At 34.1% G+C, this 23,462-nt stretch overlaps 4 protein-coding genes across 9 annotated transcripts in view; 2 read left to right on the top strand and 2 right to left on the bottom strand.

Annotated features, from left to right (window-relative positions):
- Positions 1–11,856, top strand: part of LOC661984 (probable ribonuclease ZC3H12B) — a 30,095-nt gene extending 18,239 nt beyond the window's left edge. For 2 of the 3 annotated variants that reach the window (XM_968112.4, XM_008197961.3), the window contains exons 2-3: positions 1,516–1,964; positions 8,001–11,856. In XM_968112.4, coding sequence (XP_973205.1) covers positions 1,516–1,964; positions 8,001–9,153 — 1,602 coding nt within the window. In that variant the 3' untranslated portion in view covers positions 9,154–11,856. Of the gene's footprint in view, positions 1–667; positions 701–1,515; positions 1,965–8,000 lie in introns of those variants that run through there. The other variant, XM_015982441.2, reaches the window with a different exon arrangement.
- Positions 11,857–12,276: 420 nt separating this feature from the next.
- LOC107398411 (uncharacterized) lies at positions 12,277–13,877 on the bottom strand. 3 transcript variants are annotated; one of them, XR_010334728.1, is made up of 3 exons: positions 13,184–13,877; positions 13,047–13,131; positions 12,277–12,992 (listed from the first exon to the last, which is right to left on the bottom strand). XR_010334728.1 is itself a non-coding variant. In XM_015982384.2 (3 exons), exons 1-3 carry the CDS (start codon positions 13,446–13,448, stop codon positions 12,336–12,338), a joined length of 1,014 nt encoding a protein of 337 aa, XP_015837870.1. In that variant the 5' UTR covers positions 13,449–13,877; the 3' UTR covers positions 12,277–12,335. The 3 variants fall into 3 exon arrangements, 2 of the variants coding, with proteins under 2 accessions (XP_015837870.1, XP_015837869.1); XM_015982384.2 differs by having other exon boundaries at positions 13,047–13,138; XM_015982383.2 differs by having other exon boundaries at positions 13,047–13,877.
- Positions 13,878–14,020: 143 nt separating this feature from the next.
- On the top strand, positions 14,021–22,632 carry SCAR. Of its 2 annotated transcripts, none has more exons than XM_968148.5 (3): positions 14,021–14,180; positions 17,877–18,228; positions 21,076–22,632. In XM_968148.5, the coding sequence occupies exons 2-3, from the start codon at positions 17,893–17,895 to the stop codon at positions 22,309–22,311; spliced, it is 1,572 nt and encodes a 523-aa protein (XP_973241.1). In that variant the 5' UTR covers positions 14,021–14,180; positions 17,877–17,892; the 3' UTR covers positions 22,312–22,632. The 2 variants fall into 2 exon arrangements, with proteins under 2 accessions (XP_973241.1, XP_015837872.1); XM_015982386.2 differs by lacking the exon at positions 14,021–14,180 and adding an exon at positions 17,598–17,737.
- LSm3 (Like Sm 3) lies at positions 22,629–23,184 on the bottom strand. The gene is made up of 3 exons (XM_968181.4): positions 23,027–23,184; positions 22,870–22,977; positions 22,629–22,823 (listed from the first exon to the last, which is right to left on the bottom strand). The coding sequence occupies exons 1-3, from the start codon at positions 23,045–23,047 to the stop codon at positions 22,647–22,649; spliced, it is 306 nt and encodes a 101-aa protein (XP_973274.1). The 5' UTR covers positions 23,048–23,184; the 3' UTR covers positions 22,629–22,646.
- Between the last annotated feature and the right edge of the window lie 278 nt (positions 23,185–23,462).

Raw genomic sequence — 23,462 nt, 5'->3', positions numbered from 1 at the left:
TACTAAATTTAACAAAACAAGTGTATTTCTAATTTCTGGGTGAATAGCGTGTGAAAACGCATGTGAAAATAAAGAAGAAATAACATAATTTTTAAATTACTTTAGTGAATTATTATTCGGTTCTAACATAATTTTGACTAAAAAATTGAGTTTTAACGTGTTTCAGTCTCGAAAAGGTTTTTTTCGACTTTGTACGATGTTTGTAAGTATAAAGGAAACGTGAAATAACAGATTATCTGACTAAAAATGTGCTTGATCGCTCGTAAAAACAAAACTACTAACATTTTTGACTCAATTTGGCATTTCGGTAGGTACATTTTTATTGAAATTTTTCAAAGCAATTACTTTATTTGAAGAAAAACTTTACAAATATAACATCGAAATAATGTTATTTGCGATCAAGTTTTGTGATTTTAAAAATTTTTGCAAAGTGAATTTTAATTAAGCTCTTAAGAAAAGCGAAAATAAGACCTTTCACAATCCAATTTGATTAAACTTTGCTGAATACTTGTAACGCAAAAGCATCAAAATCATATTGCTTTCGATTCAATTTATTGATTTTTCAGTCTTATTTAAAACTGCGTCTTTTAATTAGGTAATAAAATATTTAAAATTGCCCAATTTTTGGAATAATAATTTTAAGGTGTTTCAGTTAATGTTTGGTGACCTTCTGGGTGAAAGCATGGTAAAAGTCGTTAATGTAGGTATAGTTTTCGATTCAGTTGATTTTTCGGGTGATTTTTGATGAGGTATTTCGAAAAAATTACATCTCTATAAAAAAACGAGATAAACCGCCTGAAAAATGCAAAACAAGAAAAAAATCTTTAAAGTAATTGCGATTCTGGTGAAATAACGTGCTAGAAGAATATTGATATTTTAGCTCTCTAAGACCGGTTTTCAGAAAGCGCTGTTAAAATTTAATTCGTTGTTAAAAGTTAACAACGCGAGTGGACCAACCAAATTGCTTTAATTTGGCCACATGATCAGTTAACGACGCATTTAATTGTGGATTAAATTAATGACGCTTCTATAAACCGGTTCATAATTTTGAAAATGTAAAGGTTGATAAGTTATAGCCCGGTATGTGGTAACTAGTGATAATTCTTTAACATTAGAAACAATAGACGGTAAAGGAATTTCATCAGATGGAAGATATACCATTAACTACTGTTTGAACGTTTCTATAAAAGTTTTTATACCAACACTATGAAAATAATAAAATTACATTAACAATAATGTAATGTAATAACTAATAATTATAATACTGGATGATAAAGAATTAATCGCTCAGCCACTATCTATCATTTTTGCGATTCCGATAACCGCGCGCTTGATGCTTTGGACCTCGTTTCGAATTCCTGTTTACTAACAAAGCACCTCTCGGTCCAATTTCACTTATTTATTATCATCAATCGCAGAACATTTATTAAATGCGTCCCGATAAGACCTCGTGCGTCAAAGCACGCGCCAATTCCGACGTCATCGTCTTTACCCAAAGTTCACCCTTTGTTCCAGAAATATGTAGACGACATTTGCGGCGAGGGATGTCAGCGTTCCGTCGCCGGCGAAGACTCCAGCTACGATTCGGACTACGAAGCCGATCCGACGCCTAGCCGCCACCAGGATGTCTCCCGGACCGCCAGCGACACGCTTGCCGCCGAATACGCCGAGTACGTCGAAACGACGCCGTCGGACGCCTCACCAGGTTACACGGCGCGCGTCGAGTTTGCGCTGAAACTCGGCTACACCGAGAAGCTGGTGCAGGCGGCGCTACAGAAATTGGGGCCGTCGCCGGCGCAGAACGAACTGCTGGCGGAGTTGATTAAGTTGGGGGCGCAGAAAGGGGGCTCCTGTGATAGCAGTCCGTCGGAGAGTACGCTGGACGTGACCGATGTCCAAGGGGAACAGGCCGGAGGGCAGGCTCTGAGGCCGATTGTTATCGATGGGAGCAATGTTGCGATGAGGTGAGAAGGTTAACTTTTTCACATTCTGCGACCAGGACCGGCCTAAGATTAGTGGCATGGTTAATAGTACTATTGCAAAATTTAATGAATTGATAAATCGCAAGTATTTGCCGATGAATACGAAACTTTCCTAGTTTACTGTTTTTTTTTAATAAAACACAAGCAGACTAGCATAATTATTCGTGGTAAATTTAATAAAATAAGTTTTACAGTAAAATTTTCTCTTATAAGTACAGGACCTGTAATTGATTAACAGTCTTCAAATTATTTTACAATACCTTAGATTATTTCTCTTGAATATTTTCTTTGACTTTCTATGTAAAATACAGACTGATCCAGAAATACTGAGTCTGTTGGCAACACATTTGAAAGTATTTTTTTTACATAGACTTTCTATGTAAAATACAGACTGATCCAGAAATACTGAGTCTGTTGGCAACACATTTGAAAGTATTTGTGCTCGTAATTTGCAACACTGTAACCGAATTCGATTTCTCTTGACAATTATTTGACGTACAACCCCATAAGAATGTTAAATTGTTGTTAACTGGAAGCGTACTCCATTGGTATCCTTAAAAATTTAAGTCCAGTGTTGCCAACAGACTCAGTATTTCTGGATCAGTCTGTATAAAGATAAGCAATTTTTTTTAAAGATGTACTAGGTGAGGCAACCTTATAATAAACCACGCGTATATTTGTTTACGAAATTAGCGAAAAAGATTTTGAATTAAAAGCACTTTTACATTTTAACTTTAAAAATTATTTTTATTTATGAGTTGTGGCGTCGTAAATTTAGGTGACAATGTGAACTGTAATTGGGGTAAGATTGTAAAAGATTTCGTTGGGATATTTCAATGCCGGCATCAGTTTTATTGCAAGACTGTACATAAGGGGCTTCAAAAAGGTCGGCTACTGGTAACTGATCCCTTTGTTGACAAATCATACCATCTTCTAATAAATCAAGCGTCTAGTTTGCGTCTAAATTAAAAAGAGCAATTATTTTACCAACCAAGTAAAAATTTATAATTCTGATACCAGTGTTCGATGGGTTCATTTGGACTAAAAACTTTGTAGTTAAATTAACAGTTAGTGCCCAAAAACGTACAAAACTGCTACGACTTTATTTATTAACAAAACAATTTAATAAAAATCGAGAATGGTCCTTATCAATGTACAGACTGGTGTGTAAAATTTCAGGATTTTTATTTCATTAGAAGTCGCGATTTTCTTGGGTGCGCGATAAGGTTGCCCACCCAATATTTCTGATTTTTTTTAACAAAATCTAAAAAATAATTCGAGGCTTTTTTTCAAGGGGTTTTAACTGTAATGAGTTGTGTCATACGGGCATATATTTTTTTGTTAAAAAAATTTGAAAAGGTTAGCTACAGTTTTCTGACAAAACAATCCGACGTAAATTGTGTTCAATTCGCTGTGTGTAGGAATTATCTTAAACGTCGGTCTGATGTTCTAAATGTGAAATTTTAGAGACAAAAAGGCAAAACAGGGACAGTTTAGAAGTAGTCATAGTCATAAAAAGAGCACCATGCTCTAATTTTTAGCAAGGAAACAATTAAATAACAAGGGTGGCTAGTTCCACTTCATTTGAGGAAAGAGTCGAAAATGTTTCAATTTTAAATTTAGCTGAAGAATGGAAAAACTTGCACTATATCAACTTTGAGATTAGTTCAAACAAATTACAGAAAATTTATTGTTAATGTACAAAATTTTAGATGTAAATTATAAAGTCTTTATATTATTCTGAATCCAATAACAGGTACATTAAAATTTTGCAAAATTGGAATGTACACAAGTTTGAAAATTTGTGAAAGAAAGAAAGGAAAGACTAACTGAAAAATTTAAACTAAATTATGACTAAAATTAAAAATCTCTAGAATCAAATGAAACAAATTTAAAAATCCTGTAAAATTGAGAAATTAGACTTACATTACATTACGTCAATGTAAGTCTAATTTCTCAATTTTTCCTTTTAAGACGATGTGAACTACTTTTATGCCCGATTTTGACACTGACAATTGTTTGTAAAAAAATAGACCATAAATAATTATAATTAAACTATTATAATCTGGAAAAGGTTTCAAGATTTTTTGTGAGAAAAATTATAGCTCAAGTGATAGGTGTCTGACTATTCAAAATTTTAAGGTGTGAACGGTTTTTTCAGATTTGTGCACCTATCACTTGAATTTTTCAGGTTTTTTGGTTTCAAACCACCTATTCTTATTTTTAAAATTATTATTAAGAGTTTTCAGTGCAGCCTTTTAATCTATCTTAATAAAATGGGTTAAATTTTACAAGTCGGAAATAGAAATCTTTTATTGAATTTTTTTATTGTTATTAAAAGTACAATAAAATAGAACACACACTACACATATTAGCTGTTTCAAAACTATAAAAACGCCAACGTCGCATTTTCTCAAAATTAGTTGTTATAAATTTATTCATACACTTCAAACAATTAATAGCTAATGTAATTCATAGTTTCAATTAGAGATCTAATCATTAATATTTTTTTTATAATTTAATCAGTTTTATTAAAAAAAAACAAATCGGTAAATTGCGACGTTGGCGTTTTTATAGTTTTGAGACCAACTAATATGTTTCGTATAAAATAATTATTTTATAATTAATTAATTATAATTACAAAGACATCAAACACAAGCGAGAGAGAATCTTAGAAAAATGGCAAAACTGCATAAAATCGCGAAAAAAATTTGTTTAGTAAAAAAGTTTATAACCTGACACACTTTTTTAAGGGGGGTTAAATCGTAACTAAGCACTGGAAATTAAGTGGGTGATCAATGGATAGTGTTTGTAATTCTGAAAAACTTCTGTCCAAAAAAAATAATAATTTATTTTGAAGAAACCATATTAATTGAATTAATAAATTTTAACAGAAACGTAAAGTGAAATTATAAGTTGAAAATTTTATAAACTTCAAAAATCAAAACCTATACTTGCAGAAATATAAAAATTCTGACATTTTGAAAAACCAAAACCGACTAGAAGTCAAGATGAAATTTTACATTTTATATTTTCCGATGTAGGTCAAAAAACGTAACACGTGGTACTTTTGTTTTTGACAAAACAGAAGAAAATGTAAAATTAGAATGAGGTGCTATTTCTAAAAAAGTGTGAAGGTTCATTTACCTAGACATTTAAAATTTAATAAGCTCGCATGCAAACAAATTAAAACATACATCTAAATATTTACAAAACGTCAACTTTTTGGTCAAATCACACAAATACATATTGCTAGAGGTTTTGCCATTATTGAAGCTGCCTATAACCGTTCATTCGTATTTTTCCAGTTGTTACACCAGCCAATTTACGTTTCATCGGCATCTGTTACTCGTTTGCAATTTACCTAATACATATTCTAAAAAAAATCGTAGAACATCTTGAGCATTTTGTAAACTGTTTACTTGTAGTACAGTTTTTTCCTCATTTGCTTAGTTAACTATACACACCAGAAAAGTGTGTGGATATTAGTAATTTTTCTGAATAATGATGTAATAAATGAAATTTTTGGCATTCTTTTCAAACGAATTATTTATTAGCGTAAAATTTAAAGAGCCGATGAAAATGACCTTGTTTGCCATTGTTACAATTAAAAAAAATGACACAGTTGCTTGTAACTTGATCTGTGTGCCGTTTTATCATAATTATAATTATATGAAATTCCTGAATTTTTGTGGTAACTGTTTTTGCAGGCTACTTTTGTTGCGCATTTTTAACTCGTGTTGTTAAAAAAACAGCAAATGTGTTTTTTGTCATTGTTTTTTATGTTTTATGGTACAAATAACTTTTGGGCAATTCTTTTTTCCATAGTAAGGTTAATAAAGTAATAAAATGTCTTTCCAAAAGGCTTATATCAATTTGCCCTTCGATGACATTATTTACATGTTTTTTTTTGTACTTATAGCGTTTATAATAGCCAATATTTCCTGGTTATCTTTGGCGTTCGCAAACAATCATTTCCCGCACCAAAGTGTTGTTTATTTTGCAATTAGGTCTCGTTGATTTCCATTTTGAGTACTCGTTTAATCGAGTTAAAAAATAATCGATTATTTGGATAGTGATCGATTAGAAGTACCTGTTTTGATTAATCGACAAATAATTCTTATTGAATAAATTAATGTTACAACTAATCGGTAACTAATTAGGTAATCAATCATCTAATTGACACCTTATTCAAACTGGCAACAAATACATACATTGTTGTGATTTATGCATCTCGAATATTTTTAAAATTCGAATACCTACATTAACCATAGTAATTTTTGTGTATAAGACAAACATGATAATCTGATAATAGTGATAATTACTTATGGAAAATATTTATTTTAATGTTTTTGAGTTTCAATAAATATTATACCAAATAGTCCGGGAGCAGGTATCTCAAAAGTCGCTTATTTAAGAAGTTGATCCGGACTCGATTGCATACGATTGCTGAAAAGCGATTCTTATGTAGAATTTCCTGTTAAATTCGAATCTGTAGGTTGCTTTTTGATTTGGAATTGCCTGCATTATGAAAAAGACGTTTTTTTTAAAATTCTTGAAAAACTAAAATTGCACAAATTTTGTGTTTACATCGTCATATTTTCCTTCTGAGTAAAGCTAGAAAATTCATTTTTTTGCACTAGATTCCTCAATACATGTAGATTCTAACGTATATAAACCATCTTCATATTTTACAAGGGAAAAGTTAGAAAATTACAATTTTCTTGTAACGTGTCATATTTGTGTAGTGGAATTTTCGAGATGCGAGAATTTTTTTATTTTAAAAGATAGATCCTTAATAAGCGAGATCAAATGATGCCAATAGTTCATATAAGTTTTTTTTGCAAGAATCATTTCGATATCTGTAATACTTACCAAGTTATTCCAATTTAAAGTCACTGCAATATGTGCGCGAGGTAGAGATCAAGGCATATCTCCCTTTGTAGTGACTACAAGACCACTGGACCAAGCTCGCTAGGTGAAATGTCACGCTGTGTCGTTCCACTTTTTTTAGTTTTTAGTCAATTTTTTTCAATTACAAACATTTCAAAGGTCAAAAACGGTAAATAATATAATAACAAGTGATTTTCACGTCAAAGAACAGTTTACTTACTAACTAAATCCCTTGAAATTAGTTAAAATTACACATTTTAGTCATTTCTTTTCTGACCTTTCAAGTCCAGCAGCTAACCACTTTAAAAATAAAATGAAGACCTGCAGTTGCTTTTTTTTCTGACTAATAAATCAGTCATCGCTCGATGGTAAATTGAAAATTCTTTAATAATATTCTTTGTATCGTAATTCACGTATTCACAGAAGTTATCGAACGAAGAATCTTTAAAAATTTAAAAAGCACTTATGTGACTAGGCATTTTTGAGTAATTTAGCTCATTCTTGAGTTATAGTCACATAGTTAAAAAAACAACGAAAAAAGTTAAGAATGTGCTGAATTTGGAATAAAATGCGTCATTTTAACCAATTGCATAAAATTGAAAAATTATTGATGATTTTATTATTTACCGGCTTTTGACACTTAAAATGATTGTAATTGAAAAAAATATTAAATAAAAACTAAGAGAAGTCAAACGACACTGTGCGACGCTTGACCTAGCGAGCTTGGTACAGTGGTCCTGTAGTCACTAGAAAGGGAGATATGCCGCGATCTTCACATCGCGCGTATATTGCAGGAAGTTTGAATTGCAATAACTTGGTAAATACTACAGATATCGAAATGATTCTTGCAACAAAAACTTATATGAACTATGGGTATCATTTCATCTCGCGTATGTAAGGGTCTATCTTTTAAAATAAAAAAAAATCCCATCTTGAAAATTCCATTACACAAATATGACACGTTAGAAGAAAATTTAATCTTGTTGAATTGAAAGTTGAATTTGGGAGCTTGCTCCCGGACTAAAATTTATTTGGACAAAATTTCCCCTGTTCGCAATTCAAGCAGCACTCCCTGCGCTCGTGTTGCAAACAAACTGTAAAACAGATTTTGCTTTCTTGTTGCAGCCACGGCAACAAGGAGATATTCTCATGCCGCGGCATAAAAATCTGCGTGGATTGGTTCAAATCACGCGGCCACAAAGACATCACCGTCTTCGTGCCGAAATGGCGCAAAGAAGCCCCCCGTCCCGACAACCCCGTCCGCGACCAAGACATTCTAGCCGAACTGGAAAAAGAAAGACTGCTCGTATTCACCCCATCGCGTCTCGTCGGCGGCAAACGCATGGTCTGCTACGACGACCGCTACATCCTCCGGCTGGCAGCCGAAGTGGACGGCATCGTCGTCAGCAACGACAACTACCGCGACCTCTGCCAAGAAAGCGCCGAGTTTCGCAAAGTGGTCGAAGAGCGCATTCTCATGTACAGCTTCGTCAACGACCGCTTCATGCCCCCCGACGACCCCCTGGGGCGCTCCGGCCCCACCCTAGACAACTTCCTCCGAACGCAGCCCAAAAAAGGGGACCCCCCGCCCCCTTGTCCCTACGCCAAAAAGTGCACATACGGCAACAAATGCAAGTACCACCACCCCGAACGCGGCCCCTTCCCGCATAAAAGCGTAACCGAACGGCTGTCAGAACACGCACAAAGACACCTCCAAGCGCGCGAAGGCGACATCCGGAAAACCCCCTTGGGGCGCACCCGCTCCAACGTGCCCCCACCCAAAGAAGTGCAACATGTCGTGGTGTCGAAAAGCCGCAGTGTGGATAATGTGGGGGCTGCGCCCCCCCAACCTGAGAACCTCCACCGGAAGCTCCAAAGACAACTGACACTAAACCCGGCGTCTGATCCGAGATTGGTGCGGCGGTACGTGGCCCCACAGCCCCCTTACATGAACTGGGACATGCACCAGCACGTGACGCGGATTGCGTCAGCTCCGGATTCGTACAGGCCGTGGCCCCCGGCAGCCCCCACGCATCGACATATGCAAAGAATGTCGAGTTGTTCCGATCCGCAGTTGAATGTTTGGCCGCCGTTGTGGTCGCAAGGGGGCCCACCACCGCCCCCTACACTGCAGGAGGATGCGCGCAGGAAATTGCACTATCATCTAGCGGCGATTTTTCCCGAAGAACAAGTCACACAAGCGATGAGGATGTATCCGGATGAGACGAATCCGCAGAAGATTTGCGCGGCGATTTTATCAATGTTTCCCAAAACCTAATTGGATACTTCTATGGGCTTATGTGAGATTAAGCGTATACGAGGTTTGGTCAGTTATTATCTAAACGCAATGGATTTACGATGAGGTGTAGTTTAGATTGTCCAAAATAACTTCATATTGAAGAATTCAGAGTAATGATAGAGAAACTAAGTAGGTTATTACTAAGATACGAGATTCTGTTGGAGACAGAGGAACTTTTATCTACGAGGAGACAAAATAACACGACTTTCTGTCCTCAAAAATTTGTGGGGAATAACGTTTTGAATTTATTTAATTTCAGTCAGTTCCTAATTGTGTGGAAAAAATGCAGAAATGTAGAGCATGAAATTCTTAACAAGCTAAGAAAAAATATTAAAATTTATACGTTAATAATGAGAATATACTTGTTTACGTAGTCAGTTATGCAAAGACCGATTTTGTTTAACGAGCACAATGTTTGCCAAAACGAGTGCGCGCAGCGAACAATTTTTTCAAATTGTGCAAGCTGTTAGCTGTTTCAAAACTATAAAAACTCCAACATCACATTTTCTCTCTAAATTACCTGTTATAAATTATTCACACACTTCAAAAAAATAATAGCTATTGTAATTTGTACTTTCAACGAGAGATCTAATCATTAATAACAATTTTACATTCTTATGAATAAAAAAATTATTTGGTAAAATGCGACGTTGGCGTTTTTATAGTTTTGAAATAGTTAATAAACACTAACAGGCTTTTCATAATGTATTACGAACAAATTATTTTCTAATTCCGTCGTAAATTAAAAAAAAATTCCAACGGTTTTATTGTTTTAAGAGTAAACACCTGACAGTGAGCTACGTAATAAGTGGCAGTATATCACGTCATAATTAGATGTAAAATTTGGTAACGGAGTTAGGAAAACATATAAAAAATTTGCGTCCTGTCCAATATTAAAGATACAAAAAATGCAACAAATAAAGGTATACAAAATTAAATACACTTTTTGGAATGGAAAACTAATCTTTTCGCGAGTCAAGTCGAATGCGATACACTTTTAACTTTTACAAAAGTTGTAGCTTTTTATCTGCTAAAAAGAAATTATTTTGAAAAATTTTGACTAAGATATGTCGAAAATGGTACAGTTTTTGCAATTCTTGTGATAATGAGTAAATAAACTAAGTAAAAAAGGAAAAAACGATTCTACTTTTTTACTCGATGTTTACTCAGAAAAATAATTAATTCTAGGAATTTCCTTAAAATTTGAGAAGTTAGACGAAATTTTTGCTTTTATCGAATGTTTTTTAAACTAATTGCCCAGTTTCTGAGTCGAAAAATTACGAAATTTGGGCGAAAATTAAGTTTTTTTAATTGATAAAATACGAGTTGTTTTGTTTTTTTTTAATTTTGGTCACGTATTTGGGCTAAAAACATGTGTTTTTGAGAATTTTAGTATCTTTTTGATTAAAAAAAGCAATTATTTTGCAAAATTTTGGGAAAATTTGTCGAATGATTATTGATTACCAATATCGATCGAAAATTATAATTTTTGTAGTTTTTCAACGTTTCAACAATTTTTGAACAATGTTTTTTTCGTGCGTTTTAACAGATTTTTTTGAGTGAAATTAATTGTTGAGCGTTTTTGGTCAGTCAGTTTTTACTCAGAAATACGATTAATTCGAATAATTCGTCAAAAGTTTATTCGAATTAGGTAGAAACTGTAAAAGTGCTTGATGAAGTGATTGTCAAAAAAAATTCTAATAGACATACATTATTTAATAAGTGCTTTAAAAAGTGTAACGAACTAAGTTGTAGCGAATTAAATTTCCTGCAAAGTATTTGCGACGCAACACCATAACTATCTTCAACAGTTTAGGCTTAAATTAATTTTCCAATTTTTGAACAACTAAACCGACCTAATTCGTTTAATATAAGGCAAAAACATGCTTTCGCGGATTTTTTTAATGTTCTTAAATTTTCTTATTTCTTTAACCCTACTCGCAGTTTTTTGAAAATATGAGGCGATGTGCTTTTTTTAATGTAATTTTCGATATTTTTTGTATTACCATTACTCTTACAATGGTGAATTTAATGCTCTACCTGTCTGATTTTTTAGTTTGAGTTGTTCTCACTGTTTTATTTAATTCATTGTTCAACTCGCCATCTGGTGGCGCTAATAGATCATTAAGAACAGGAACATTTATTTGACTTTGAAAATGTTCCTTGTCATAAATGGATATTTTAGTGTCAACTTGACAGTAATCTGACACTAAATCTGCCAAATATGCCGATGTCCATACTTTTGTCTTTGACGGAATCCGTATCCTAGTTACTAAGTAGGAATAACGCTTTCAAAGGAATGTGGTGTCAACCCCTCTGTTTTTATCATGTCAATATAATTATTAATCAATAAGTTGATACTATGTATCTCTAGTAAAATTGTTGCAATTTTGTATTATAGTATAGTATATTGGAAATTTGATTCGTATAGTCATACAAGTCAAATTTGATACTAACCCAGTATCAATTCAAGTATTGATATCGTAACTTGACGAATACTCAATAGAGAACTTTCTTGTATCATTGAAAATGAATCTGGATTCGTTGTGAATTGTGATGCTTAAGAATAGTTTTGTTTTTCTAGAGGCAATTTGTTATTAAATTAACCGTACTATAGACTGTTGCGTCGATGTTGATGTATGCACGTTAAGTGTCTTTTTTTAAGTAAAGCTGCATATTGCATAGCGTTTTTTAAATACTAATCTAAAGCAAAAATACTCAAAAAAGTTTGCTACCCTGTATGTTACAGTTCAAAACACAACAGGGTTTGTTTTATCCGGAACAAGTAATTAATTAATGTTTTATAGTTTTATATTTTACTCAATGTTATTAACCATTTGCAATGTCTATTTATTTTTTTCTACAGCCGTCAAAAAATCGTGACATTTATGCATGGTTACCTATGCGCGAAGTTTGACGTTTTTTCACTGTGAAAAAATATTATTTTTTCACGGTTTCACAGTGAAAAAATAATATTTTTTAACTGTGCAGGCAACTCGATTTTTCAGATCATTTTGTTCCAACTTATTTCTGTTACAATTTTAGTAACACGAAAAGACATCAACAGCAACCGAAATGAAGAGACGGATCGATAATGAGAGGTAGTTTTAAAGGTTTTATAATTATACAGAACAATATTACAAAACAATAATAATAGATATTTACTTTGACATATGAAAATTAAATGTGCATGACGAAAACGTGCCCCCGTTTATCCCCAGAGGCCTGAGTGAAGACGCTTGTAAATGAAAGTTATTTTCGCCATTAAAAGAAGCCGATGTAGAAGGTTGAGTGATTTTGTTTTCTTCTGTGGAGGAAGAAGGTTGAATTTTATTGGCAATTTCAATTTTATTATTCAAAGAGTCCTCGATGTAACTTTCTGCCACTGTGCTGCTTCTCCAGCCCCCATGACGTTTAATTGAAATTAGATCACCTCCAGCATTCGCCAAAAGAGTGGCAGAGCTTCTTCTGAAGCAGTGACCAGTATATTTTTTAGGTTCGTCTTTGTTAAGCCACTTTGCAATCAAACTTGGTATCTCTCCGATTTTGTTAATTCCAACATTTTGATTCACACATTTTCCGTTGGTATACTTTAAAAATAAACGGTCACTAGTCGCCCGTGGAGGCCGCAAAGCTCTATATTTTCTGACAATTTCTATATTTTCTAAATTTGAAACAGTAAATATTCGTTCGCAGTGGGTTTTTGTATCAGGCACCTTCACAATTAAGACAGACTGTTTATCTTCTATGTCAGTTAGCTTCATTTTAACTAATTCTTCACGTCGAAGGGCTCCCGATATACCCAAAATTAGCACAGTCTATAAATAAAACGAGTTGTTTTGATTTGTATTACACTAATATGATAAGTTTACCTTCATCAGTAAATATATCTTGTCATCTGCTTCATTAATAAACTTGCTAATGTCTTCTTTGTCTAAAATTTGCGACTTCTTGCTTCTGTAACCTACGCTTTTGCTTTTCAGGTAGGGCACTAACTTCGGAAACTTACGTGTATCGATATTCTCTTTAACGTTTAAGGTGGCTTTCAACATCGCATAAAGGGCCCAGAGTGTTGGTGGCTTTAAGGTGGTAGACTTTTCTTCCAAATACGCCAACAAAACATTTTCCGTTACTTGATCAATCTTTTTCATAGAACACCACTGCCGAAACTGAAGATACGTTTTTTCGTACTGCGGTCTTGATTTAGCAGGCAAAAGATTCGACACTGCCGCGCTTGCAATTGCATCTATTTCGTTTTCGCTGCTAAAATCCATCACACTTCTTCAACAAAAATACCTATTGTGACAAATTTTTCGCAACTATCACTTTTATTTATCATCGTAACCATGCAAGCAACTCGATTTATCAGACCATTTTGTTCCAACTAATTTCTGTTACTTTTTTCTTCATCTGGAGGCTGTAGAAAAAACGTTGTTTGTATTTCGTGGCGAAATTCATGTTTTAATGGCGCCTTCGAATGTCTTTTAGGTCTCGACCTGGCGGTCTCGACTAAAATAACATTCTCAGGCGCCATTAAAAAAACACTCATTTCGCGCACTTAATACAAAAATTACTATTATTTTATAAATATAATAATTTAAGAAAAACAGTTTTTTATTACATAACGTTGCCAACACAAAAATCCCCAGTACGTTCCGCACGCCACTGGTAATTCCCCCAAATAAACATCAAGTGTCGAGCAATGACACCCTCATTCGCACAAAAATGTATTAAAATGAGGGTTTTCCCTCGCACGCCCCAATTTTATTTATTTTATCCCCAAAGTGGCCGCAATATTGATTGACGCGACGCCGCTGCTGTTGGTGATTTTCGCTCCGTGGGTGTGGCAGTCCTGCTCAATCGTGTTTGTTGGGTGTACCGCTTCGCCATTTTCTGCGATATTTATTAAATTATCGCCGTTTTTAACGAAACAATTAGTGTCGTGTGTGCAAAAACATGTGTGGCAACGTTTGCGCCCCCCAGTGAGTGTCCCAGACCATGCCGAGGTAAGAAATGGGCGGAAATCTCGACTCCTGCTAGTTGGCCTTTCCCCTTTCTATTTGACATTTTCTGCGAGAAATTGCCCCAAAATCTGGCCGTTTGCGGTGTCTGTTCGCGTAATTGCGACAAATGACTTGACCTTGCAGCTTGTGTTTGCTCATATTTGTTAAATGGGGCGTATGTGGCCCCCTAATGACTCACTTCCTTGTTGGAGACAGTATTGATGAGAGCGAAGCCAGTTTGGGGCACTTCCTGCCACGCTTTAGTTTATTAATTGGCGGTTAATAACCTTCACAGATGTCTTTCGCACGTCATGCACTAATTTATTTATTTCCATAAAGCGGTAACATATGGTGACGAAAACGGGAAACAGAGATTTAACCTTTTTTCTTCAAGAAATGTTGAAACGGTTTAGTTTTCACTTCTGTAGCGGTGCGTTTCAAAGTTCAATTGGTGAACGATTGCATTTTTTAAACGGAATTGATGTAATCACGTGTGATTCTGTTAAAATTTAAAGGGCACTTATTATTAGAAATGAGAAATCCAATAATTGGATTGGTTGTCGTCATAGTTACTGATTTTTTCGTCCTTCAACCCCTAAAATAACAATAACACAAAGGTCTACTACATTTGGGAAAGGTGAAGGAATACTTAAAATTAAATCACGCTAATCAGTTATGATAATTGTTTACTAAAGTGAGAATTGTTAAAAATCGATGTTTCTGTAATAAATGAATTGAAAACAAAAAAACGAGGTCAAAAACGCAATTTTTTCTAACTAATTTGCAAAAAATCATTCATTTTACATTTAATGGTTATTTTATTATAAATACTGTATTTTTATATCGGCATAACGACATATTATTGATGACCTTCGATGGAAATGTGATATTCTTCTAATTAAATTTTAAATAACTATTTTCTCAAAAATTAGGATATTATTCAGTTTAGAACTTAAGGGAGTGGCTTCCCTGATAAAAATTTACGTCGAAATTCTCTCAAAAATGTACTGCTTTATCTAGTGTAAATACTTAAAACAGGAATAATACTCCCAAGGTCTGAAGTGTTAATAGTATTTTGATGAATCATGGTTGTAATATTTTTCAGGTGTATTTAGGTGTTCCATATTCATATCTACTCTACACACATGTCTTGTCACACAAGTTTTTATCACATCTAGGGAACAACCAATTGATTCATATTCTTTATGAGCATTTAAATGATTTCAAAACACTGCCAAAAGTTTTGAATGTAATCAACAGAAGAAATTGAAAATCGATTTTTGCAAAATTATTTTTCATTAAATAATACCACACCCCTTTTTTTATTTATTTGTCCCAATAAGTATGATTAAAGGATTAAAGCCATACACAAAATTTTTGCAAAATCTAATCTATTAGAAAGCGTCTAAATGAAACTGTAGTCAGGGGAGCCCTGAAAATTTTATGAACATCTTCTAATCTTCTGTAACTTACGTTAAATATTGATTATAACCAAATTTTTTCTGAAAAAATTAACATTAACATTTTATTTTTTGACGATTTTTTTTACAAAAATAAAATAGACAACCAAATTATTGTGTAATAAAACGATTAAAAAAGCAAGAATAACACTAATTATGACATATTTGATGCGTTCCACAATAAAAAACATCCCAAAAAGCAAAAAAAGTAATTTTCAAGTTAAATTATTCATTTTTTGACCCATTTCATTAGAAAAGCTGAATTTAGAAACGTTTTAAAAGCAAAGCACCCATTACAATTTTTGACTTGATTTCCAAATGTCTGTGATTTCTATTGACAAGATCTCACAAAAAAGCTAAGTGTTTAGCTTAAAAACGATCTAACATGCTAAAAGAATATGCGAACACTGATTTCGATCTGCAAAAATAGTCATTTTAGATTTAAATTTGTATTGTTTAGACCCGCTTTAGCAAAATCTTTGAAAAAAAACTAAATTTAGAAACGTTTCAAAACAAATATAACGAAATTTTCGATTTGGTTTCATTATTTTTCTGGTTTCTAGCGCAAAATCATTACGTTTTTTAATATGATTCATCTAAATCTTGCTCTAAAAAGATCCAAAACGCTAAAAAAAACAAACATTACACTAATTTTGAACTGTATCAATGATTTTTTGGCTTTATTTTGGAAATTTTGCAAAATAAAGCATTTCTATGTGAAAAACGCCGTAAAAAAGTGAAAATGGAATCATTTTCAAGATAATTTTGTGTTTTTTGGCCGGTTTCAGCAAAACCTTGCAAAATAAACGTTTCCAAACGTTTTAAAAACTCAAAAAAACAAAAATAAGACGATTTTTTTCTTTTTTTTTAATTTCCATGATTTATATTGGAAAGATATGCCAATTTTGAGGTGTTTTAAAGGCTTTTGGCTTATTTTTGACAAAATTTCGTTAATAATTGTTTTTCAGAGTTATTTCGGATTAAGTAACTAATCTTTTGAAACAATATGAATTTTTTGCCAAAAAACAAAAATCTAAAGTTTTCGAAAAAAAGCAAAAGTAACAAACTTTGACTTATTTTAATAATTTTGCGGTGTATTTTTGACGAAATCACATTAAAAAATGCGTTTCTGATTGAAAATAGTACTACTATTATGGTTTTACAAAATGTTCATTGTGAAACCGAAAGTGGTTTCACAAAGAAAACTTTTATGCAATTACTTTTAGTAGATAGTTCTGTTGGATGTGCTGGACTGGGTGTCATCAGTCATAACTGTAATTTAGTGTGTAATCTGTCTAAAGCGTCAAGTCGTTTATTGATAAAGCCTGAATAATTAACAACATTAAGAGGAAATAGTTTGAACAGATTTTGATAAATTCAACAAAAAAAAAACAAACAACAAAAATAGAAAGTAGAAAAAATAGTATATTACACTCCTTCGTCGTGCTCCAAAACCATTCGTGTCACAATAGGACGTCTTATAAAACTCGTATATACTGTTACAGTTTGCCACAGTTAAGCGATAAAGTTGCGGTTGAATTTAAATATCGATTTTTTCTTAACATTGTAAGAAATTAATTAAGGTAGGGACCACGTGCCCATTTAAAAAAAAACAGTTTGAATTAAAATTAAAATTAAATTAAATTGGAAGCTAAACTTACATTGTATTCTTTTGTCACCTTTTTTTACCAAAATTACACACACACCTTTTATATTTTATATTAATGGTTTTCAATAAAAATATGCTTAACCAAGAAATGCGACGTTATTCTAACGTCATTTTTTTTCATTGTACTGAAATACAGGCCTTTACTAAATTTTAACATTAGTCTATATAGGGAAATGTAATTTGAACAGACAACCCAAGACCGAAATTGCTAAAAAGATATCTACAGGAAAAATTACTTACAGCAAAATGTAAACAAGAGATAAATGAAATGACATAGTTTAGTGATAACACCGATGATATAAATTTAAGTGAAAATATTGATTATTTTCAACTAAAAACTCTCATTAAAATGTAATTTTCTGTTCGCGAAATGGTAACATTGTTTCAAAATTTTTACAAAATGATTCGATTTTACGAATACGGTCAAAATCGTGAGTATCTCTTTCTATGTAACCTTTTCATTTGTGTAAATTGATCATTTTATCGCACTTGAAACATTCCAATTGAATCTTGACATTAGCATTCAGCACCTCACAAAACCCTTCCATCATGTTTATCTCTCGTTTCTAGTGAACACTAAACAACCATGCCTCTGCCAAAGAGGGTGATCGAACCGGTCCACGTGGCCAGAGGCACACTTCCAGAGGATTTTCCTCTAGTGTCCGAATTGGAAGCCGTCACCAACGGAACTTTAGCGAATACCGTACGACAACTTTCCTCACTCTCAAAACATGCCGAAGATTTATTCGGAGAATTGGCCAGAGATGCCCAACAACTCTACGACAGATCGAATTCACTGCAAGCGAGAATCGACAGACTCGCTATCAAAGTCACACAATTGGACAGCACCGTCGAGGAGGTCTCTTTGCAGGATATCCACATGAGGAAGGCGTTCAAGAGCACGGTGGCTTTCGATCAACAAGTAAGTTTCATGGTGGACTATTAATTTTGTTCTTGGTCATGAATCCAAAATTGGACTCGTTTTATGAATTGGTTTACGAAGAAATGCTCTAAATTCAAGAAATTTCACCAATACCAAGTAGACAATTGTAAAATTTACTCCAAATGTGGGTTTACAAGTTAATAGATTTGCCAAGTCAAAGTAAAATAATTTATTTAACGGGAAATTATGTCAAGACATAGGAAATAATGAAAAAACTGGGCTTATATAGTGGCGGTCACCTCGATTTGCGTGTGCGTCATCAATCTCATTTTTTCATTACCAACACAAAGCTATAAAAAATTATCAAAAACAATGCAAATTTAAACAGCTAAGGGCTATCTAAGGGTGGTATCCTTGAACATTAATGTACATGTGCACTTCGACAACACCGTCAAGTGTCACGAATTTGTCAAACTGACATTGACAGTAAATTATAGACGTCGTCGTATGGTTGTCGAAAGTGTTATCGGTGTTAATCGCAAGTATTTTCCGTTCGTTTATTGTGTTTTGTGATTTGCGTTTCGTTAGGTTTTTGATTCTGTGTTTATTAGTTCTTGTTTTGTGAATCTGTATTTTTTGTAACAACTCATAGTTTAAACACTTCGTAACCTCAAAAAATATTTGATAGTTTGTCACCGCTATGCCCCTGCTATGTAAACGTAGTGACAGAAATGTCAGATGACGCACACGCAAACGGAGCTGAGCGCTACCATACACAGTTTATTTTCACCTGTTTTTATATTTATTTAGAGTAATTTATTTTCCATAAATGTTGCAGTACGTCCCGTTAACGAGAAACTTCAAATTCTAGGGATTCCATTAACATAACGCAAAAAATTTCAAAATTAGAGCATTTTCGTTCACAAAATAAAATTTTAGAAATCTTGTCAACTTACAAAGTTCAAAATTACATAGAAATCGATAAGAAGTATCTTTTTTTTTCTATGGGTTTAGGTATCTTGAACAGAAATTTTGTTAAAAGAAAAATAACTACAAAATTGGACTTGAACGAGCTTTATCACTCACTAATTCGAAAGATTTCGTCAAAACAAAGTAGAAATAAGCATAGTTACATATAACATTGTTTTTTTCTACAGATTTATTAATGTTTTTTAACGAGAAACTCTCAAAATTCTGACGCAAAAAATTGCATACTACAACGTGGAAAGTGAAAACCTAAAGATGCAGAGCGTGTTTTCGAAGTATAATTCACTAAATTTGATACTTTGAACTATCTTATTCAACCATTTGTTTTGTTAAAAAAAGTATCAAGCTAAATTGCTAGCAATATCTAAATTTACCTTATTATAAGCACGTGATTTGTTTAAAATAGGTGTTTTTCAACGGTTGTTTGTTTAAAAATGTGGCGTTAATTTAGACGCGTTAATTTAACATAAGTTAATTTAAGTAGCCCCTTTGCTTAAAAAAGAAATTTCTTAGTTTCTTTGAATAGATTCAATTTTACGAACTATTCGCTTAAATGTCTAAATCTCGATTGTTTTGAAATTAAATTTTCTTATAATACAATAAGAAAAGCACAATACGTCATACATAAAGAATCACCTACTTGGCTGTTTTTATGTTACATAACAATTTTATTACATAAGGCTAGAAAATATTATTTTAATCGACAATTGCTTACAATATTTTTTTTAATAAAAAAGACTAACTACGGCGACTAACTATAACGATAAAGGTTTCTAATAAGGGATCTTCTGAATTCCACTGAATAAATCACTTAAAAACAGATTATATTTCTGTCTTTTTTTTAAAATGTATTATTTATTTAGAGAGAGTTGGAAAATTTCCTTAAAATGTTCTTTACCATTATTTTTGTAACAATTAGAAATATGTACTAATACAAATTAATAAAAACTGTTATTAACGGCTTTTAAAACGGCGGTAAACAAAAATAATCGCAAATATTTAACACCACAAGTTTTGAATTCGAATTAGAAACGTAACAGTACGCACTAAATAGTGCTTTGATAAAGATATTTTTGAGATTTTAATATTTTTAACATACTTAAGTATAAACTCGAATCTATCCCTGGAAAATCTGTCACATTTAATCAGTTTAAAATAAATCCAATGAGGTTAAGTCGTGAAGGTTTAAAGTACAATTTTACCACTTGCGTTAAAAGTGCTTCAAAGATCGATATAAAATATAAATTTGAATATTTTTTTCGTTTGATTATCCGTTCCTTTTGGAATAATTTGGCTACTATTATTGTTGATTAAATAACTATTAATTACTATTATTTGATACATTTTCGTGAGAAGTTGTGGGGTTTGCTGACTTTTTTAGAAATTTGAAAACGGCAAAGAGTTATCGATTTTTGAAGTCAAAATTGCAAATAAAAAATTTTTCAGAAAACCCAAATATTTCGAAAATGACTCAATTTTAGTATAGGGAAAGCCCATTCATTAAAGCTTCCGTAAAATAACTCGAGTAATCCAAAAATGCAAGAAAAAAAAACATAGCCTCCCATTTTAAATAAGAAAGTTGATAGCGACTTCCGGTATAACCTGAAGTGCCGCCATGTTGAAAATATTTTCATTGATGAGGACCTAATGGATTATGGTTCTTTACAAATTTTCAGTGACTATCATTATTAAAACTCCCAATGGGGTTTAGGTCGAACAGCCTATATATTTTTTTACGCTTATAGTTAAATTAAAAGATTTAAAGAAGTAGATGCCGCCAACCATACTTATTCTTTAAAAATTGATAGAGTCATTAGCTGTCTAAAAGCTGTTTTATAATGTAACCATTCTGATAGTTATATCTATTGTATTAGTTAACTATTAATTGAATTTTTCCAGATATTCTCCCGAGCGACTATGCCAACGGCCATGTTGGAAACGTATCATTCCTGTGACAAACCGCCCCCACTCCACAAACTCAATTGTTACCGTGACGACGGCAAAGACGGTCTGAAATTCTACACCGATCCGAACTACTTCTTCGAATTATGGCGTCAAGAAATGCTCAACGACACCGAACGTATGATGCACGACCGTGGCAAGAAACCACACCGACCACGAACCGAAGGCGGCCAAGGAAACCGCCACAAAAAACGCGTCCGTCAACCACACAACACCCGCGAAAGACAAAAGCAAATCGCCGTAGGCCACGGCGAATACATCATGCCACAACAAAACACCATCTATCGCACCCCACAACCCATCATCCAGCAACAACAACAAATGTTACCAACCGAAGAAATGATTGAACCACGCCCACCACGACCGAACTCAATCGAAATACGACGCTCGTACCAACAGGAAACCACCGACGGTCTCCATTCCCCCACTTACCCCCCGTACGAGGAGTATGGCCAAGGCCCACTCAGTTCCGAATCATTATACCAAGGAGGCACGCCCACACGAGGCGGTAAAGTCCGCCCAAGCCAGCCCCCACCCGCACCACCTAGCAACACGAGCACGCCCTCGTCCAATACCCCGACGCGAGGGCGGAGCCTCTCCGGCCGCGACAACCTACCACCACCGCCCCCACCACCCGACACGACCATGTCACCGCCCAACGGCATCCCCGCACATCTCGCCACCCAATCGCGTTCAAACAGTCCGCATCAAGCCACACCTCCCGAACCGGTGCAAGACTTACCTCCACCACCGCCCATACCTAAGCAAGCCTCGCCCCCCAAACAACAAACTCCACAAGCCCCGCCTCCGCCACCACCTCCACCAATGCCGTTACTGAACGGCCCGACGACTAGTCCCCCATTGGTTAACGGCGATTTGGCGAAAATTATAAATAGTGCGTCGCCGCCGCAATTGACACCTGTCAAAGATCGGCCAAAGCAGGCGCCGCCTATCGTCGATCCCAGGAATGATTTACTCAAAGCTATCCGAGATGGGATTAAGTTGCGCAAGGTGGAGAAGATTGAACAGAAGGAGGTGGAGAGAGGGAACGGTTTCCACGATGTTGCGAGTATTTTAGCTCGGAGGGTTGCAGTCGAGTTTAGCGATTCGGATTCAGGAAGCGATTCGGAGTGTGATAGTGAGGGTTGGGGCGAAAATGAAACGTCGGCGTGACATAGAAGGAAGGCTAGCACGGCTAGTCAAGTGTATTGAAGCAACGAATTTTCAATTTTTAACGAGCAAACTTTAGCAATATGCCAAATTTCCAGTATTATTGAGGCATTGCATGATAAGCTTATTAGATTGCGTTTACAGTGGATGGTTTTGACTTGGGTTGAGATGTACATATTGTAATGAACGTTTTATTTATAAATTAAGTTGTATAGAGAATTATTTAACTCGTACTATCCTAATACTCCTTTTTAATATTTTAACCAATTATCAGGAAATCTTTGTAAAATACGATATTTAATGGGTAAATAAACATCATGTCAACGTATGTGTTTTATTTACGAAGTGCGCATTGGGGGTGAGACCAAGATCACGCCGTCACCTCGGACGAAAAGCATGGGAATATTACGTTTCGTCGTTCTGTAAACCTCTTCATATGTTTCTTCATCGATTTCAACCGTGGTTATGGTCTCTTCGGCGTCGCTCAGGATCATGTTCATGTGTTGGTCATAAGCCTGGAATTTCGGTTTGTGATGGATGGAACTTTGTTAGACAACTTACGTGGAGTCTGCCCCGGATTTCTCGATCGTTTCGCATTTTTACATAAATACGTTCGTCTAAACTTAACCTCACTAAATCGAGCGGTTCTTTGACGGTGATTGAGGGAATCTGAAAGGAGTGGTAGGTGAAATGTAATTCTAAATGAAATGGGTCTTACATTTTCTAAGTCATCTGCCATTCTCACGAAAGATGATACTTGTTTGTAATATTAAATTAAACAGGCCAAAAGTTAGGTTAAGTTGTCGTTACAGTGTCGCCACAATAAGAACACCTTTTTCGATTTTAACGATATTCGGACAGACCGGTCTTGGCATGTAATAAAATTCGGGCGGAAGGTGTTTTTTTGAATCTAAAAAAAATTTGTTTTTTAATTAAAGCCACAGATTATTACCGCGTTTTACTTTTTAAAATAATACAATCACTCGTTTTAGGGATCATGCATAGTTTAACACTCACTAACACTTAGAAATCGGCAGATTATACAGGGTGATTCTTTTAGGACCTACATTAGAGACTTTTTAACTTTAAAAAAAACTAGTGCTTTAAAAGCGACTATTTGAAATTCAACTAAATTATTTTCAAAATTTCTGAGC

The sequence above is a fragment of the Tribolium castaneum genome, chromosome 6, assembly GCF_031307605.1.
Source record: "Tribolium castaneum strain GA2 chromosome 6, icTriCast1.1, whole genome shotgun sequence".
NCBI lineage: Eukaryota > Metazoa > Arthropoda > Insecta > Coleoptera > Tenebrionidae > Tribolium > Tribolium castaneum.
This window is presented reverse-complemented; position numbering and strand designations above follow the sequence as displayed.

What these genes read in the sequence shown, in the direction of transcription:
- SCAR (XM_968148.5), top strand. Translation starts at nt 17,893, where the DNA reads ATGCCTCTGCCAAAGAGGGTGATCGAACCGGTCCACGTGGCCAGAGGC. An exon ending in CGGTGGCTTTCGATCAACAA is followed by an intron (nt 18,229 to 21,075) that starts GTAAGTTTCATG and finishes GAATTTTTCCAG; the next exon opens with ATATTCTCCCGAGCGACTAT.
- LSm3 (XM_968181.4), bottom strand. Translation starts at nt 23,047, where the DNA reads ATGGCAGATGACTTAGAAAAT. An exon ending in TGGCAGATGACTTAGAAAAT is followed by an intron (nt 22,978 to 23,026) that starts GTAAGACCCATT and finishes CACTCCTTTCAG; the next exon opens with ATTCCCTCAATCACCGTCAA. An exon ending in AAATCCGGGGCAGACTCCAC is followed by an intron (nt 22,824 to 22,869) that starts GTAAGTTGTCTA and finishes CCGAAATTCCAG; the next exon opens with GCTTATGACCAACACATGAA.
- LOC107398411 (XM_015982383.2), bottom strand. Translation starts at nt 13,448, where the DNA reads ATGGATTTTAGCAGCGAAAACGAAATAGATGCAATTGCAAGCGCGGCA. An exon ending in AGATATATTTACTGATGAAG is followed by an intron (nt 12,993 to 13,046) that starts GTAAACTTATCA and finishes TTTTATTTATAG; the next exon opens with ACTGTGCTAATTTTGGGTAT.